General features: G+C 47.7%; 1 protein-coding gene across 3 annotated transcripts; it reads left to right on the top strand.

Annotated features, from left to right (window-relative positions):
* Window positions 1–115: 115 nt before the first annotated feature.
* On the top strand, window positions 116–12550 carry LOC122379453. 3 transcript variants are annotated; one of them, XM_043361692.1, is made up of 3 exons: window positions 116–365; window positions 8618–9993; window positions 10297–12550. In XM_043361692.1, the coding sequence occupies exons 2-3, from the start codon at window positions 8668–8670 to the stop codon at window positions 12226–12228; spliced, it is 3258 nt and encodes a 1085-aa protein (XP_043217627.1). In that variant the 5' UTR covers window positions 116–365; window positions 8618–8667; the 3' UTR covers window positions 12229–12550. The 3 variants fall into 3 exon arrangements, with proteins under 3 accessions (XP_043217627.1, XP_043217625.1, XP_043217626.1); XM_043361690.1 differs by having other exon boundaries at window positions 241–262; XM_043361691.1 differs by lacking the exon at window positions 116–365 and adding an exon at window positions 3068–3088.
* The last annotated feature ends 4651 nt before the right edge of the window (window positions 12551–17201 follow it).

Below are 17201 nucleotides of genomic sequence, written 5' to 3'. Positions count from 1 at the left end.
TTGTGGCTCCTTTGTTTGAATTAAAAATTGAAAACTAATAAAAAAGCTACTCAACAAATAAATAAAATTAATTTGTTAAAAAAATCAATTTTTCTCAGCTTTTAAAACAGCACTAGGAATTTGTAAGGACAAAAACGGCGCAGTTCGGTCGTTCATTTTCCTCTTCTAAACATTTACAATATTTTCAATTTCTCAGAGGCGAAAGTCAAAGGCAAAAGCCAGTTATTTATTACTCTCTATATACCGTGTTTATTACAAGCTGGTATATGAGAGATGGGAGCATGACAATTTGTAAATGGCTCATGAAATATTTTGTTTCCTGCCAAAATATCTTTCATGAATGACCTCATTTATCAGCAGTACAAGTGAGTACAAGTATGTTTGAAGTCATGCATGCCTGGCATAAGATCATGGGTCAGGGCCTCGTCTAACATGTTAACTGGGGGGAATTGCCTCCCCAGTGGAGCATATTGTCCCCCCCCCAGTGGCCAACATTTGCCCCCCAGTCAAAACGTTAACTTCTCACAAAATAACCTCTGCAATACGTTTTTGTTAGGAATCTTATATGGATTTAACGAGAAACAAAATAATTTGTTCAATACCTATTCAGTGTACATGGCTACGGGAAAATATAGGGTTTTGTGATTTTCAGAGCTGTGCCCTGTTTCACGGCACGCCACTTCACTCCGCTTCAGCTCGCTTCACTGAAGGGTGAGTTAAACGGAACCTCCGATGCTACGGTAATGTCATCACTAAACGCCAGCGCGCTGTATTATATTGCTTGCAGTATTGTTTCGCATTGAAATAAGAAATATGGCCGCTGCATTTTATGTTTGTATTCCGCGATATATAATGCGAAGCAATACTGGAAGCAATATAATACAGCACGCTGGTGTTTTGTGATGAGGTCATACCTTAGCATCAGAGTTTCCGTTTACCTCACCGCTTCAGTGAAGCGCGCTGAAACGAGGTGAAGGGGCGTGCTGTGAAACAGGGCCCAGTCAAAATGGCAGCTGGCCAGCGACCCAGCTCGTGTTTGCCTCCCCCCCACAAACACTCAAACTCAATGAAACGCCCAACACGGATAGTATGTTTATCACTGTCTGGTGGGTCAATGTGAAGGGGTAGCACACTAATGTAGGTAAACCCTCGCCGGCACAGGGGGGGGGGGTTAATGCACCCCCCCCCCATGGTTTTTCGCGAATAACTCGCGTAAAAAGCGGCCGATCGCGACGAAACTTCCAGTAGGTACCCTTGCATTGATCAATTTTATACCTACCCTGAAAATTTCATGACCCTGACCTAAATGACCTTTGACCTGTGACCTCTTTTCCGATACCATGTCCGGAATCGCGATTCGGCGTATGTCGGCTCGCATTAGCCGCACGTTTGCAAGCTTATCGTGGTTTCAAACGTTCAAACATGTGATTTGATGTTGCTCCCATACATAAGGGTGGGTTTCAAGGTCACCTGAAGGTCAGGTCAGGTCATTGACCTTTGGTGACCTCGTGTGACCTCGGTTCACTTTTTCGAGTTTTACATGTTTCTAGGCTAGTTTTTGGAGCTGCATTCGAATTTAGCAACCATTTGAACATTTACAAAGTAGTTTTGGTGCCTTCGTAACATGTTACGAAGCTGTCAGAGGCGGTTGACACATATTACGAATGCCCGTCACAACCTCAACCGGTTGACCTGACCTGACCTGACCCGACCTGGTCTAAATGCTTAAAGACATCATCTCTGATCAAAACTAACACGATATTCGTGATCAGCACCCCGGAAAACCACATAGTAGCCACACTTTACGACTTTCTAACAGGTCCCGATTTTCCCGGTTTTCGGGTCATTGACCTGACCTGGAAGGTCACCCGATGACCCAGGACCTTAAAATTGGGTATTATCGGCTTCCTCTCGTGACGGGCAACATGCTCGTTTTTTCCGCGAAGCTCTAGCTCGATCAGGGGCCAAACGCGAGGGGGGTCGTACCCCCCCCCCCCCTTGTGCCGTCGAAGGACGCAAAATGGCCTGTGCCGGCGAGGGTTAACCCTCGCCCGTATTGGGGTTTTCCAGTCGCGAACGTATAAGGGGGGGGGGGGGGTCCGTTGGACCCTCTTGCCGTTTCGCCCCTGATCGAGCTAGAACTTCGCGGAACAAACGACCGTGTTGCCCGTGACACCAAAACTTCTTCGTAATTGTTCAAATGGCTGCTAAATTCGAAATCAGCTCAAAAACTAGTTTAAAAGCGTGTTAAACTCGAAAAAGTGAACCGATTTCATCAAAGGTCAATGACCTGACCTGACCTTTCGGAGACTTTGACACCCACCCTAATGCATGGGAGCAACATCATATCCCATGTTTAAACGCTTGAAACCACGAAAAGACTGCAAACGCTCGGCTAATGCGAGCGACGTAGGCCGAATTGCGATTCCGGCTAAACCTTGTCTCGAAAAGTAACTCACAGGTCAAAGGTCATTTGGGTCAGGGTCATGAAATTTTCAGAGTTGGTGTGAAATTGAGAAACAGGAGGGTACTGAAAGTTGTGTCGCAATCGGTCGCTTTTTGCCTATGCATACGGGCGAGGCCGCGAGGGTTACGGTATGGCGCAGATCGCCTATTTTGTTTTCGTTTTGTTTTCTTTTGTTAAAAAAATCATGTTCTCAGGGCTGTGACGAAAAACAAGTGGCCTAAATCCGGTGGGAAAACAGGATTTGGGGGTACCCTAGGTTTGGCTCCTTCAGTCTCTGCCCCCCCCCCCCTCCCCAGTGAAAATTCCTTAGACGAGGCCCTGTCATGGGTGGAGCCACAGTGTATATAAATAGGTGGAGCTTTTCCGGGGAAGTAATGGTGGGGCAAAAAGGCATCAGACCTACACTGCCCGATTGTCACGTTGAATAAAATGAATATTGAATCAATTCCTATCATTGCAAATTGAAATGTAACATTTTGTATTACATAGACAATCCAAAGCTCCCAATGATTGATTTGCAAAGAAACAGTCCTGCAAATCAGCTATAGTTGGTGGGGCAAAATGCTTATTGGTGGGGAAAAATGGCAAGTTGGTGGGGCTACCTGGTCCTGAGTAGAACAGGTGAGTGGGGCAGCCGCCCCACCAACTGTATAGGAAGCTCAACCCCTGCATAAGATGATCTTAATCTGCAATCTTCTGAATATCTTTTGATCTGCTTGAGAGTTGAGCTGAGCTACAATCTTGAGCTACAATCTAGTTCAAGGCTATGTAAACCATCTAGTTGTTCATATAGGTACACTGTGATTCCTTATGTTCATGGTAAAGGGAACTTACCATTTTCCTTAGATAAGTTTTTGCTACAGGTTTATTATTTTTACACTTAAAATGATTTTTTTTAAATGCATTATAAATTTTGAAATATTTTCCTATAGGAAAACTATTTTCCATAATCCATCTTCAGTAGAGGCTAAACAGTGTTTGCAGCTGAAGCTTATCACCGGTGGCTTGACCTGCACGCGGATCAATCATACCTATTGTACAATTCTAAACCAACTGCCTTCGCATGCTAATGCTGATTGTCTGATGTTGGCCTCTCCTAAAGGTGGCTGCATTCTTGGCATTCTTCCATAAGGTGTCACATTCCTGCACAAGGCACTAGAAGGAGGCACTTATTTTGGAATGAGAAATTAAAAATTTTGCGAAGGGTGCATGATTGTAGGGGTGTAAAAGCTCTGATGTAATGCTAGTCCCAGCTCAAGCTTCAAAAGTGTTAATTGAGTTCAAAGTTCCATGTAAAAGGTGTTATATTTCCCTTTTATCATGTTAGAATTATCAGATGATGTACAAATGCTAAGCCATTTGTAGTTTGTGCTTGATGGTACTTGGAAAGATACTACAGTAAGTAAGATTATATAAGTAGTAGTAACAATTGTTTTCAAATGTATTAAAATAAATGCCCACTAGATCCACTATTTTTTAGTTTTGAGTCAGAAGACTTATATATGTCATTACTGTATGCCTGGCCTATTCAAATACATTAGCCAGAGGGGTGTGGTAATAACTGGTGTAAGCAAATTGACCACGGTCAAAAATGCATTACCAGAATGCACTTAAGCCAACATTTTGGGATGGTCTCGTTCCTAAGTCGGCTAAGAGCTTCGGTCCAGAAAATAAATTTATCGTTGGCATACAGTAAAATACATACCAAACTCGGCCGGTGATAAATTTTCAAGACCTCAGTCCTTACTGATTTTTGAACTCGGCCTTCGGCCTCGTTCAAAAATCCAGTAAGGACCTCGGTCTTGAAAATTTATTCACACCGGCCTCGTTCAGTATTATATAGCACCATGCCACTAAATGTCAAAGTGTCGTATTCCAACTCAGAATTGCACTTGCATTTAAAGGAAAAGGGCCACCTTCGTGAAATATGAAGATATCGTTGTTTTTCATTTTGACATTATTATTTTTCATTTTCTTTTTAAAATTGGTGCCAGAAGTGCACAATTCGCGAAAAAGTATTTAAAACTATTTAACATATTGGTACTATGTTGATACTCTCTACGGCACCTACTGTATGATGGCATAGCGATGACGTCACACTCAAGCCAATCAGCGTTCAGAAGACAGACTCGTCGGATTGTGTCAGATAAGCTGATTGGTTAAAGCTGAGCTGGTTGGAGCTGATTGGTAAAAAACCAAAGCCTCGCCGCGGGTGGCTGTATTGTCGGATAAGAACGCATTCCTGGGATAAGAACGCATTCCTGGCGTATTTTCTTTTAAAATTGCCGATAACTACGAATGGAGGCCGAAATCGGTCGTAAGGAGGTAGACATTCAGGTTTTCGGACACGGGCTACAAGATGGCTATCTCAGTTTCAATCCCCATGTTAAAGGTGGCCCTTTTCCTTTAATCAGTGGGTTGCTCCTGCCAGACTGAAAATCACAATGTTGTCACAGACTCACAATTCGCCTCGTGACTCAGAAGTGGCTGACATCTGGTGGCCGTTTCCTGAACTACTATAGGTAGGATCCGGCGGCCGCTCCGCAGGCAGACCGGCCGGTCTATTCTCACGAGACCTCGGATTTTGAATACTTCTTCTTTCAAAATTGGAAAGCAATGCACATAATTCGACGAAAAATTCCTCATAGATCACGAATAATGATTCTCATAGCCCATCCTACATCCTTTCACAGTCAAAAGGGCCCTGAACAAAGCGTCCCGTGGCACTTCGTAAGCAGTATTGGTGATCACAACCAATGTTAGGGCGGTAAGGGCGGCCGATAAGGATATTGCAATCCGCCGAAAGAGCAAGGCTCCGGGCACATTGTCTGAACCCTCGCCGTAACGGTTTTCTACGTAGGTAGGTACCGCCCGATGCTATGGAACCGCCATGATATCTTAACCCGCGCCCGGCTGGGGGTCCTGGATTTCCACGCCCTGCTGGGGGGGTGTTTGAACACCCCCCCTTGTAACTCGGCTCCTGGGCCACGTAGCGATACGCGGAAGGCGGCGTTCGAAAGAGCGTCAAAAATAATGACGAAATCACTTCGGTCAATTTTTTGGTCAGGTCAAAGGTCAGGTCACCAGAGGTCATTGAAGGCAAAATTTCGCCGATTTCCAGGTCGAATGTCGAAAATTTCCAAGAAGCCAACGCATAACTCGGGAACCAATAGAGCTACAGCGCCGCGGAAAAGCGCATTCGATAGCCCTATTAACGCCCTTTCTGAGTAATTCTCTCAGATTTGACCTAACGTCAACGGTTTTGCCTGCAGGGGGCAAAAACTGCAAAAATAGCCGATTTTTTCGGAAACAGTTTTTCGGCAATAACTTTTGACCCAAGCCTTGTACGAGCTTACTTTTACCGGCATCGTGTTCCTCTCGTCAAGACGCATCGAATGAACTATAATTTGACCTTGAAAGGTCAACTTGAAAATTTGACCTCAGGTCAAGGTCATGACCTGACCGGAAAGGGTCATGTTGCATATCAGTCGATCCGTATCGTCGAGCTGAACACATCTAAGGTGTTTTCATCGCTCTAGCATGCCTCTATCAAAAGTTATTTGCGAAAAACTGTTAGATACCATTCGTGACCTAAGATGACCTCAGGGCATAAACAGGGGTCACGGACACCATTTTCATGTTCAGTGTGTCTAAACCACTTGTAATTCAGTGTTTGGGAGTGTTTATAATGTCTTCCGTCCAAAAGAGGCGCATTTCAATTTTCTCCCATTGACTTATAATGGGGAGGTCGCAAAATTGACCTGACGTTAGGTCACCGATATCAAAATTCCGAGATATACATTTTATAGATACTGTTACCCTTATCAATCGCTGAAAGTTTCAAAGCGATCGGTCACTCGGTGTAGCTATGACAGACATTGTAACTTTTTATGAGGTGAGGTCACTTCAAGTGACCTGGTGACCTGACCTTGAATGACCTTGGTCTGAAATTTTCACAACATGTGTAGAATTGATGTATGATAAGGTGTACCAAAAACGGCGGCGCGGAGCGCCGCCGTTTTTGAGATATTCGCGAAAAACCACAAGGGGGGTGTTCAAACACCCCCCCCCCCCAGCAGGGCGCGGGTTAAGAGCATTCATATGCCGGCATAAGACATTCGCCTTTTATAGCCCGTCACAGGCCGACGTGGGGCCCTCAAAAATAGGCATGGAGTTCTCGGAAACCTGCATAAGGTCCTCATTGACTACCGTTGGAACTTAAGGACCTGCGATGGGCCCCAAAACGCCACCGTAGAGCCCTCAAAGACCTGCAGATTGCAGCCTTCAGAAACCAGCGTGGACCCTCGGGTGCCGATGTAGAATGATCAGGGATTGGTGCGGGCTAACGGTGAGTTCAGTGCGGGTTCGCTCAACGTTTCAAATGACCTGTTGACCAGTGGGATGGAATGGAACAGACTTACAAAACCAGCTGCTCGAACGGCGCCCGGAAGGCGAAGGGACATGTTCATTTCACATTGCTTTTTGCTAATGATATCTGCATGTCAGGGTCAATAAGCAGTAGCTACTAGCCTGAGCACTGAGCAGGGAATGAGGGATGTATTCGGTTCAGAAGGGACTGATTCTGCTCCCAATGATAGGGGGTTGGATTATGGATATGTTATCTGTGTAATTCAAACTCAGTTCTGAGTTATCACTTCAGATTCATAAGGCTTCAGAGGGCGGAGCCTTATGACCACTGACACCAAAAATTTGTGACTTTTACATTCTTCCATTCAGTTATCAGTTACACATGTGAAAGATAAATGGCCTAAAACTGGCAATGAAAATAACTTTAAGGGTACCCCAGGCTTGTTGAAGGGAAGGTATGAATGAACACCCAAGGACGTCAGATTGCTTCCCTCTCCCAGATAGTATTCTCACACCATTGATCATATGATGTTGATATAGTTCAGGAAACAAAAGAGATAGATGTGGAAATTCAGGCCAGCTGTGAACGTATCATTGATTACAATGCCTCTAATGCCACCAATACTGCACCAACTTCTAAAGCACTGAGCAGATGTTGTAACTGATAGAGCAGACCATTTGTCGATTCAATGCTGAGCAAGGGGGTGACTGAGGTGAGGTGTAATGAGCTAAATATGTTCTGTGCTCTGCTGGACACATGTGCAGAACATATGTAGCATATTGTGCTGCACCACACATGCCAACAACATACTTAATTTTAGGTCTAATCTCTTCAGCTACCTCCTTGAAACAAGCAGCCCTCTCAGCAGCAAGTCAAAGTGGGTTTTCAGGGTTGGCAGCAAGACTCCTCAGTTCCTTCCTTCCAGGGCTGCAGCCTGCTGCTGGAAGCTGCCTCAGAAACCCTAGCATAGTGGAACAGCTGCTTTTAGCAGTGGCATCGGGTTGGCAGCCATCACTTCTGATTTACGGTTTTGGTCAAATGCCACTAGTTGTAGTCTGGGTCCTGTCTTTTGTACGTAAGTGTGGTCATGTCATTGTCATACCATGCTATTGTTACAACAGGAAAGATTGCATATGCACCTTATTGCCTGAAATATATCCATTATAATTATGGAAACAAGATCATTTAAGGAATTGCCATGCGTCGACTGAGACCAAAAGTCAAAGGTCATGGCGATTTCTGCAGCCAAATGCTGTCTGATATTCACTAGCGATAGCAGGGTAATTTACTCCGAAGGTCAAAAACCCAAAACGTTACATAAAAGGAATCAAAAATCGATAATAATCAGCTTCCCCAACCCCAATTTCCACTGAAGCTAGATGATACAGAAATACATGTTTACCGGTATTCGTAACTCGTGCGCCATATTCGCTATCCTTTCTATACGGTTCTACAGTGCTGCCACCTAGCGAGGTGTCACGAGGCGAATTGACACTATGGAATGATGTGAGACTGAATTTGCCTGTCATAGCCTTCATTGTGTGGCAGATGCATGACATAGGTACTGTTTTCCTGTATTAGGCGGAAAAAAATAGGAAGTGACACTGCCCATCTGTTTTACATCCATTGCTGTATGTCTATGTGTCATTATCCACTGCACTTAGTGTTTTCACTATGTCTGTTTACCTACCTGTCAATGTGGTAGACACCATAAAACCATGTCTATGGAGGATCTGAAAGAGCTATCTGTATCTGAGTTTGACCTGCTCATCTTTCCACAGATTGCTGGTGATTCTGAAGTAGGATGACTGAGTAAAGCTGCTTCTCAACCATGTCACTGACTTCAGACCTGGACAAAGAACTGGACAGTGCATCAATAAATGTCTTGTCAACCTGGGATGCTCCAAAAAGCTATCAAGGCCTTGATTCTGATGGAGAGCTATTACCAATTTCCTCAAGTACAGTGTGTCTGAATGATCAAAGTACACCAGGACCAATTCTTGCAGTTTTGGATGCTTCAGAACCTCCTAATGATGTTGAATTTGAAAAACAAGCAATATCAGCTCAACTAGTATCAGAAACCCAAGATGTGGCCCAGTCAGATGCTGAAGTTACAGAGAGCAATGGGTCCCAGTGTGAAACCTTGCCAACAACAGCTAAAACAATCATCATCAAGAAGCCAAACGCCACTGTGTCTGTGTCATCTCCTGCCTCTGCCGCTTCTCCCAGTGGCGGGAAGGTGGGAACTCCTCGCAGGCAACTGCAGCTGATCTGTGAGAACGGCCGTGTGGTAGCAGCCCCTCTGGCCGTCGGTCGGCCGCACAGTCCATCCAAGACACACACGTCGAGACCAGCCGCCTCAACCACAATCGTGACCCAGAAGAAGCAGGATGTGTGTGTTGTGTCCTCAGTGATCGATGCGCCCACCGCAGTTGGTATGGAGGAGAGCGATGGGACGTCGCAGACAGCGGAGCTGCTGTCCGGAACGCTGGTGTCAGACGATGGCTTTGGTGAGACTGACTGGATCATTGACATTGACGGCGATGGCAGTGCTGATGGGCATCACTTGGAACCAAAGAATGCCAAGGGCCTCAAGAAATTAACTACGGTTGCCAATGCCATGGGCACCTTGGGTGCCGAGGAGACGACCCACACCACACGCGGCAGGATAGAGGCCGTGCCGCGGAGGTCTCGGCTGGTTCTCGACAACGCTGGACCGCTGGCCGATGCGTCCTCGGCATCAGCCGTCCTCAGCGCAGTGGAGTCTGCCGCGGGCGCGGCGACCGCCGTCTCTCACGTCGTGTTCGAGTCGACCGGTCGCGCCGTGGGGGCGCTCGTCCCGGCACCTGGCACATCAGACCAGGAGGGCCAGCAACCAGTGGTGCTCGCTGAGCAGGGCGAGCACCAGGTGGTGCTCGCTGGGCAAGGCGCACACCAGGTGGTGCTGACGGAGGCGCAGGTGATGCGGGCGGCGCGCCGGAGTAAGCACCTGATGCTGACAGGCCAGAATGGTACCCACCAGGTGGTGCTCTCGGCCCAGCACGGGGACCAGCAGGTGGTGCTGACGGGACAGGACGGCGACCAGGTGGTGCTGACGCTGGACAGAGACCTACTGAGATCGGCTGGAGCTGGCGACGGCGGAGACGTCGTTCTCCAGGTGAGTCCCTGACATCCTTTGATGTCATTGTCTTTTACCGTGTAAGTTAACGCATCTTTTGGGAGAGGAGTTAGATAAAAGCAGATCTCTTTGTGGAACTCTTTCCATTTTTAATGGCATACTGAAGCGAAGGCAACGGCGCCTTGGAAAGAATATAGCATTGCATGCTGTACTTTTGTGTGTCACAGAAGACTGCGATGTCACTTATCTCGCTTTATCCACTCTTGATTGATTTTTTACTCATATGAGAGCTCACGTGTATGTGCTCTTCCAACTCGGCTGATTCTATGGTTTGCTCGGCAGGTGGACGAGGCCGCCGACTCCGTCACCCTGCTAGTTACCCAACCAAAGAAGGAGGTCACTCGCGAGGTGATCAACGACGTGGGAGAAGTCCTGGAGCTCTGGGAGCGCGACACAGGCGGCGCCGACCGCCTGCTGGGAAGCGTCACGGAATCTAGTCTGGTGGACATACGCGCCGTGTGCGAACAGTGCGGCTGCGTGATCACCCACCACATGGTGGGCCTGCTGGTGCGAGACGACGGGACGGAGTACGGGTTCCGGTGTCGACAGTGTCAGTGTGTTCACACAGACGTGGATGTCATGGCCAAACATATGGACTCGCACCGATCGATACCTGATACGCAGTGCAGGTTTTGTTCGAAAGGTTTGCGCACATTCAAGCCTCAGATTGAGCGAGTGTTTCCGTGTCATGCGTGTCATCAGGTGTTCTTATCAAAGCCAGAGCTGCTGAAGCATCGAGAAACACATCCGCTTAAGCATCGGTTCCGGTGCGAGATCTGCGAGAAATCGTTTCCGGTGAAGGCTCAACTCGAGGTTCACCTGCGGACGCATCTCGGTCACAGGCCTTACACATGTGACATGTGTCCGGCAGCGTTCACTCAGCCTAGTCATCTCATCAACCACCGGCGAACACACACCGGCGAAAGGCCCTACACCTGCAGGCATTGCGGTCGGTCGTTTGTCCAACAGGGTCATCTACGTGCTCACGAGCGGACGCATACAGGCGAGAGGCCCTACAAATGTGAGATGTGTGGACGCGGATTCAGACAATCGGGCCAACTCTCGGCACACAAGAAGCTACACGAGGGAGAAACGCCGATCAAGGTTCGCCGTCGTCATTGGGAACCGTTGGCGCAGGAAGAGATCACATGCCAGGTATGCAAGAAGGTATTTAAACTGCCTAAAGATCTTAAGAGGCACATGGTCGTCCACGAAGAGGGCAAATTCAAATGTGAAACATGCGAACGGACGTTTAAAAGAGCTGATCATCTGAGCCGACACAAGTTACAACACGAAAAGACGACGAAAAGGAAGAAACGGCGGCGATCTGCATCTCGATGTGGACACCGACAAGATGAGTCTCTGAACCAGCTGGATCGTGTGATTGACGGCATCCTCGACCAGCGCATCGATGAGGAGTCTGAAGACGCCCACACAAAGCTGGAAGCCGACTTCGATCTTAAGGTGGAGGAGGAGGAAGACGACTTCATCGACTCAGATGAAGATGCGGATGATCTGGAGGACGCCAATCTTCTCGGCGACAGCGCTGACACCAAACAGCATGATCGTCGCAGCCTTGTGTCGCGTGCCCCCAAAGACGCGCTTTGGTCTCAAGCAGATAGCAGCGACGACACTCGCTGGTCCTCGTCAGCGCTTCGCAAGGAGCGAAAGCCCGACGAAGACTCTGAGTACGACCGTTCCAGCCGCCTTCGTGTTTCGTTCACAGATGATGGCGTCGACGAAGAGATGGAGATGCTGACGGAAGCGTTGAAAGAGCGAACTGACCGAGCAAAGTTAAAGAGAAGCCGTGCCACAAAACAGGAGCGCATTGGATGGACGGAACCAACCGTGAAAGAGGAACCAGCAGAAGGCTGGGGGTGGGAGCGTGACGGAGGAGCTGGCGACAGCCGAAGGAAAGACGACGCTGACGCGATCTGGGCGGAAGGGAGTGGCAGTGACGCAAGTGAAAAGCAGACGCAAGTGGCAGTGGGAGTGTCCAAACGGCCTCGTGACTCGGTACCAACTGACTGGGATGATGTCTACCAGTCGGAGAAGGTAGCTGTGGCACCGTCCCGGGGAACGAAGGTGCGAGTAAAGGGGGCTACCGGAGCCGTTCTAACCCTGCGAACTACGTCACGCAGTACGGCTGGTAACCGGGCCGCCAATGTCGGAGTCAGCCTTTCAAGGGCTCCGCATCGCGATGGAAAGCGCTAGTCGGACTGTAGTTGAACTTTCGTGAAACGGAAGGTAGTACAGGCTGTGGAGTTAGTGTTTGCGTATCTGCTTGATTGCGTGTGTGAATCGGACTGTTTCTGATGCTTTGTTTGATGTGTTATGTTTTGAAGCATTATTGAAACAACATTGATAAGGTGATTTCTCTGCTACCAATGATATGCATCTCACCAGTGTTTCTCACCAATAGTACAGTTATCAGTGTTTCTGATTGGTCAATACCTATTTCCTACGATGTTACAGCCCAGATCAACAAAAGTTCATTAAAATATGAATTGTTGGAATAAAATGTGTTTTGCAACAAGTAACAACTCTTTCTAATTTTGGCAGTGTATGCCTGCGTTTTTAGCCATCATAAATCATCAATACCTGGATGGTAGTATGACATTGCAATATGTTCAAGCAAATGACGCCATTACTGTCACACGCCACAATACTCTCCCGTATTGTTGTTTTTCAACAATGTAGGAATGGGGGATCTGTTAGACCCCTCCAGCTGTTCGGCTCCTGGTCGAGCTAGAGCTTCGCGGAAAATAACGAGGGTGTTGTCCGTGACAGGAGAAAGCTGATGGTAGCCAACTTAAACCCTCGCGGGCCCGGGGGGGGGGGCGTTTTTATCATCCCCCTAAAGCTTTTCACGAATATCTTAAAAAACGGGGCGCGCAGCGGCGCCGCCTGAATGCATGAATAAATTCTATATATGATCAAAACTAAATGGAGTTCGTGATCAGCGCAACAAGATAACATCCTCACTTAACGAATTTTTGGCATGTCCCGATTTCCCCGAATTGTGTGTCATTTACGTGACCTGGAAGGTCAACCAATGACCTAGCTAGGACCTTAAAATTAGGTATCATCGGCTTCCTCTTGTCATCGGCATTACGCTCTTTTTCACGAAGCTCTAGCTCGATCAGGGGCCGAACGGCAAGGGGGCGGGGGGGGGGGGCAACTGACGCTGGCAAAACACCAGAACGGGGGAGTGTTAACCCGCGCGGGGCTGGGGTCTCCAGCCGAACGCGCGGGGCTGGGGGGGGGGGGTAAATTTTACCCCCCCCCCCCCTGTTATCTCCCGAACTAATGGTCCGATTTGGAAAATTCAAACGCCAATCGAAAGCTCTCATCACGAACTACTAAAAACATGTACTTAATTTAAAGTTTGAGGTCAAGGTCAAGGTCAGGTCAAGGGTACAAATTGCAAGTTTCTACAGTATCGGCCTTGCACCGTAGTTACCGAAGAATGGAGTCATGGACTGAGACTGATCGCCCAAAACGTGTTGTTAGGCTACCAAGACAATATTAGTTGCATACAATATCATTCAGAGGTCAAGGTCAAGGTCAGGTCAGGTCAGGTCAGGTCACCAAAAAACAAAATATAGAAAAGGGCATGTGCGACACATGTTTTATGGGTCATTTTACTCATAGAATTCAATAGGCACACTCAATAAGTGATATGGACCACCTCTGGATGAATTTCAGGTCGAGGTCACGTCAAGGTCAGGTCAAGTGAGGTCAAATTTTGAAGTTGGTTGTTAAGGCCTAAAAAGGTGTCTATCTGATGCCGTTTTTCACGGCGAATCGAATGGTGCTATTTTTGTTCCCGTCCGACCCAGTAAACATGCCGACGTCGGCCCGACGTCGGGCCGAGGCTCGGCCCGACGTCGGCCCAACGTCGGTTCAACCTCGGCCCGACATCGGCTGGACGTCGGATATGCCCGCATGTTCCGACGTCCAGCCGAAGTCCAGCCGACGTCGGGCCGAGATCGTTTGCCGAGGTTGACGAGATCGTTTGTCGTTGGACCGACGGGGCCGACGTCGGCATGTTTATTGGGACAACGCGCCAAAAATATCAACCGGCGGCACTGGCGGTCGCAGCCGCTAGCAAAAGGGGGGGCCAAAGTCACACTCGCGGGACATAACATTTATCCGCCACCGGGAGGGGGGGGGGGGGGTGATCGGCTAATTTTTTACGTCCACGAGGTGCCGCGCAGTTGGCATTACTTATGCTTCATCATTCATCTGATTCTTGCGTGAAATCTTTAAGCTCAATTTAAGGCAAAATCACCAGTTCCATTTCCCGTCCCACGGTGCTTCCACCGCACACTGGTCGGAAACGCCCTCACGAGAGGCCACGGGCGATTCCGGAGTTTCGGATTATTTTTTATATAGATCGATTTGAAATTGATCAAATTATTATACTTAGGCCAAAAAAGCTAATCCGGGTGACCAAAAATAGCTGTAATCAGCCCCCGAAGATGGGGTATCCCAGAACTCGGAAACTGACGTGGAGCAAGAGGTTTCTTGAGCCGGATATTCAGAGTCTTATTGCTGATAGACACCAAATTGAAATCCCACATATTATGCATCAAAATGTTCGTTATGAAGTTGCCGACTGGTCAGTGCAAAATTTTTGATATACTTTTTCCCTAACTAAGATGTACTATAGCTTTTTTATGAAGGCTCTCCTACAGTGATTCTGGAATATAACTGCAAAGTTTAGGTAAGGAAACAACAGGTAGTCCCATCTAGTTCCACTCTGATTTTTTGTGAGATGAAGTAGGATTTAAATTTACACCAGGGCAACATAAAAGCTAACTGCGCATATTTGCGCAAAATTTGCAGGAGCCGCTCTTCCTACCCAACTACCGCCCGCCCCGCCCCAGTTTCGGCTCGGCCGCCGCGCCCGGCTTACGCTGACCTGTGTGGCCTGCACGCATCCATGCGTAGTTAACTGGTCATTAAAAACAGATGCGCTTGAGTTTATGAATTTTGTGAAAAGCGCGTTTTATGTATGCATTTATGTATGTATTGACATCAAAAACCTCCCACATATTGCGTGGCGATTACGGCTTGCATTTAGAGAGCCTTGCTATTGACAACCATCACTCGGCTGAAGAAAGTGGAAATTGAAACCTTCGTGAATATAAGGCGCTGCAAATACCTATAGGACACCTGTCACTGACGTCGGGTTACCTTAGGCCGTCTTTTTACATTAGATCACAATTCCGGTATTTAACCCTGGCCGGACCGATTGGTTTTCTACATTGACCGGGGAGGGTTGGTACAACTCCCTCGCCGTTTCGTCTCTAATTGAGCTAGAGCCTCGCGAAAAAAAACAAGCTTGTGTGCCGTTATAAGACGCAAAAATTAGGTACTTCCCGATTTTAAGGTCTTAGGTCAGCCAGTGACCTCTTAGGTCAGGTAAGTGCCACAAGGCACGGGCTCGGTTTTAGGTTAATTACTTTGCCACAAATTTGTCGCACTGCCGCGATTTTGGCATAATCGTGTTTGTCTAGCTCAGGCGCGTTGAATGCTATACTTGGTGTTCGGGTGAAGGCAACTTAACCCTCGCCGGCACAGGCCATTTTGCGTCCTTCGACGGCACAAGGGGGGGGGGGGGTTGGTACGACCCCCCTCCCTCGCGTTTGGCCCCTGATCGAGCTAGAGCCTCGCGGAAAAAACGGACGAGCGTGTTGCCCGTCACAAGAGGAAGCCGATGATACCCAATTTTAAGGTCCTAGGTCATCGGGTGACCTTCCAGGTCAGGTCAATGACCCGAAAACCGGGAAAATCGGGACCTGTTAGAAAGTCGTAAATTGTGGTTGCTATGTGGTTTTCCGGGGTGCTGATCACGAATATCGTATTAGTTTTGATCAGAGATGATGTCTTTAAGCATTTAGACCAGGTCGGGTCAGGTCAGGTCAGGTCAACCGGTAGGGGTTTGACGGGTATTCGTAATACGTGTCAACCGCCTCTGACAGCTTCGTAACATGTTACGAAGGCGCCAAAACTACTTCGTAAATGTTCAAATGGTTGCTGAATTAGAATTCAGCTACAAAAACTAGCCTAGAAACATGTAAAACTCGAAAAAGTGAACCAAGGTCACCCGAGGTCACCAAAGGTCAATGATCTGACCTGACCTTCAGGTGACCTTGACACCCATCTTATGTATGGGAGCAACATCAAATCACATGTTTGAACGTTTGAAACCACGAAAAGCTTGCAAAAGCGCGGCTAATGCGAGCCGACATACGCCGAATCGCGATTTCGGCCAAACATGGTCACGGAAAAGAGGTCACAGGTCAAACTTCATTGGGGTCAGGGTCATGAAATTTTCAGGGTAGGTGTAAAATTGATCAATGCGAGGGTACTGAAAGTTTCGTCGCGATCGGCCGCTTTTTACGCGAGTTATTCGCGAAAAACCTTAGGGGGGGGGGGTGCATCAACCCCGTGCCGGCGAGGGTTAAGGTGTTAACCTCGGGTCAATGTCAGGTCGGAGTCCCTCAGGTCACGAAAATGGTTGAAGGAGGTCATATCGCATATCATTCGATTCGGCAGGTCTTCCTGAGTCCAATGGTGGCTTTCCCGACTCTCTAGCTCCATCTGATCAGGAGTTATTGACGAAAAACTTACATGGCCTTAGTGACGTCATAAATGACGTCACGCAAAGTCAACAATGCTAAAGTCAAGCACTGGACCTTGCAAGGAGTGCATGAAACCATTCCCGGTGCCCGAATAGCAGCTCCCAATTTCCCTTGTTGACTTAAAGTGGTGCTAGATCCTGTATTATACTCAATTATGACGTCATAACTTAACAGATTTACGTCATATATTTAGTGCTTGACATACAAATGATAGCTTACATATGACAGAGAAGGTATGCAAAGTTTTATGAAGTTTGCTTCACTAGTTGTGGAATAACAAGCAAAAAACTTTTGCGGAAAGGCCGCTGGCCTCTCGCTGGAGCGTTTCCGACCAGTGTGCACCGGTCGGCCCACTGCACCATGACGACGGATCGGTGTAGCATAGGTGTATACTGGAAGGCCAGGCACGCGGATTCATGACCTTACCACTATAAAACAATTCGGAAAAGTACAGACACCTCTTGCTTTGAACAAGCATGTGAAACCCAGAGAGCATTTTCAGACTATGACATTTACCCATATAGGTAACATTAA

The sequence above is a fragment of the Amphibalanus amphitrite genome, unplaced genomic scaffold (genome assembly GCF_019059575.1).
Source record: "Amphibalanus amphitrite isolate SeventyFive unplaced genomic scaffold, NRLGWU_Aamphi_draft 000078F_arrow, whole genome shotgun sequence".
Lineage (NCBI taxonomy): Eukaryota > Metazoa > Arthropoda > Thecostraca > Balanomorpha > Balanidae > Amphibalanus > Amphibalanus amphitrite.
The sequence above is the reverse complement of the archived record's forward strand: the minus strand, read 5'-3'. Positions and strand labels throughout refer to the sequence as shown.

Coding starts and splice junctions, on each gene's coding strand:
- LOC122379453 (XM_043361692.1), top strand. CDS start 8,668: ATGTCACTGACTTCAGACCTGGACAAAGAACTGGACAGTGCATCAATA. Junction 9,994..10,296: donor GCGGAGACGTCGTTCTCCAG/GTGAGTCCCTGA, acceptor TTTGCTCGGCAG/GTGGACGAGGCCGCCGACTC.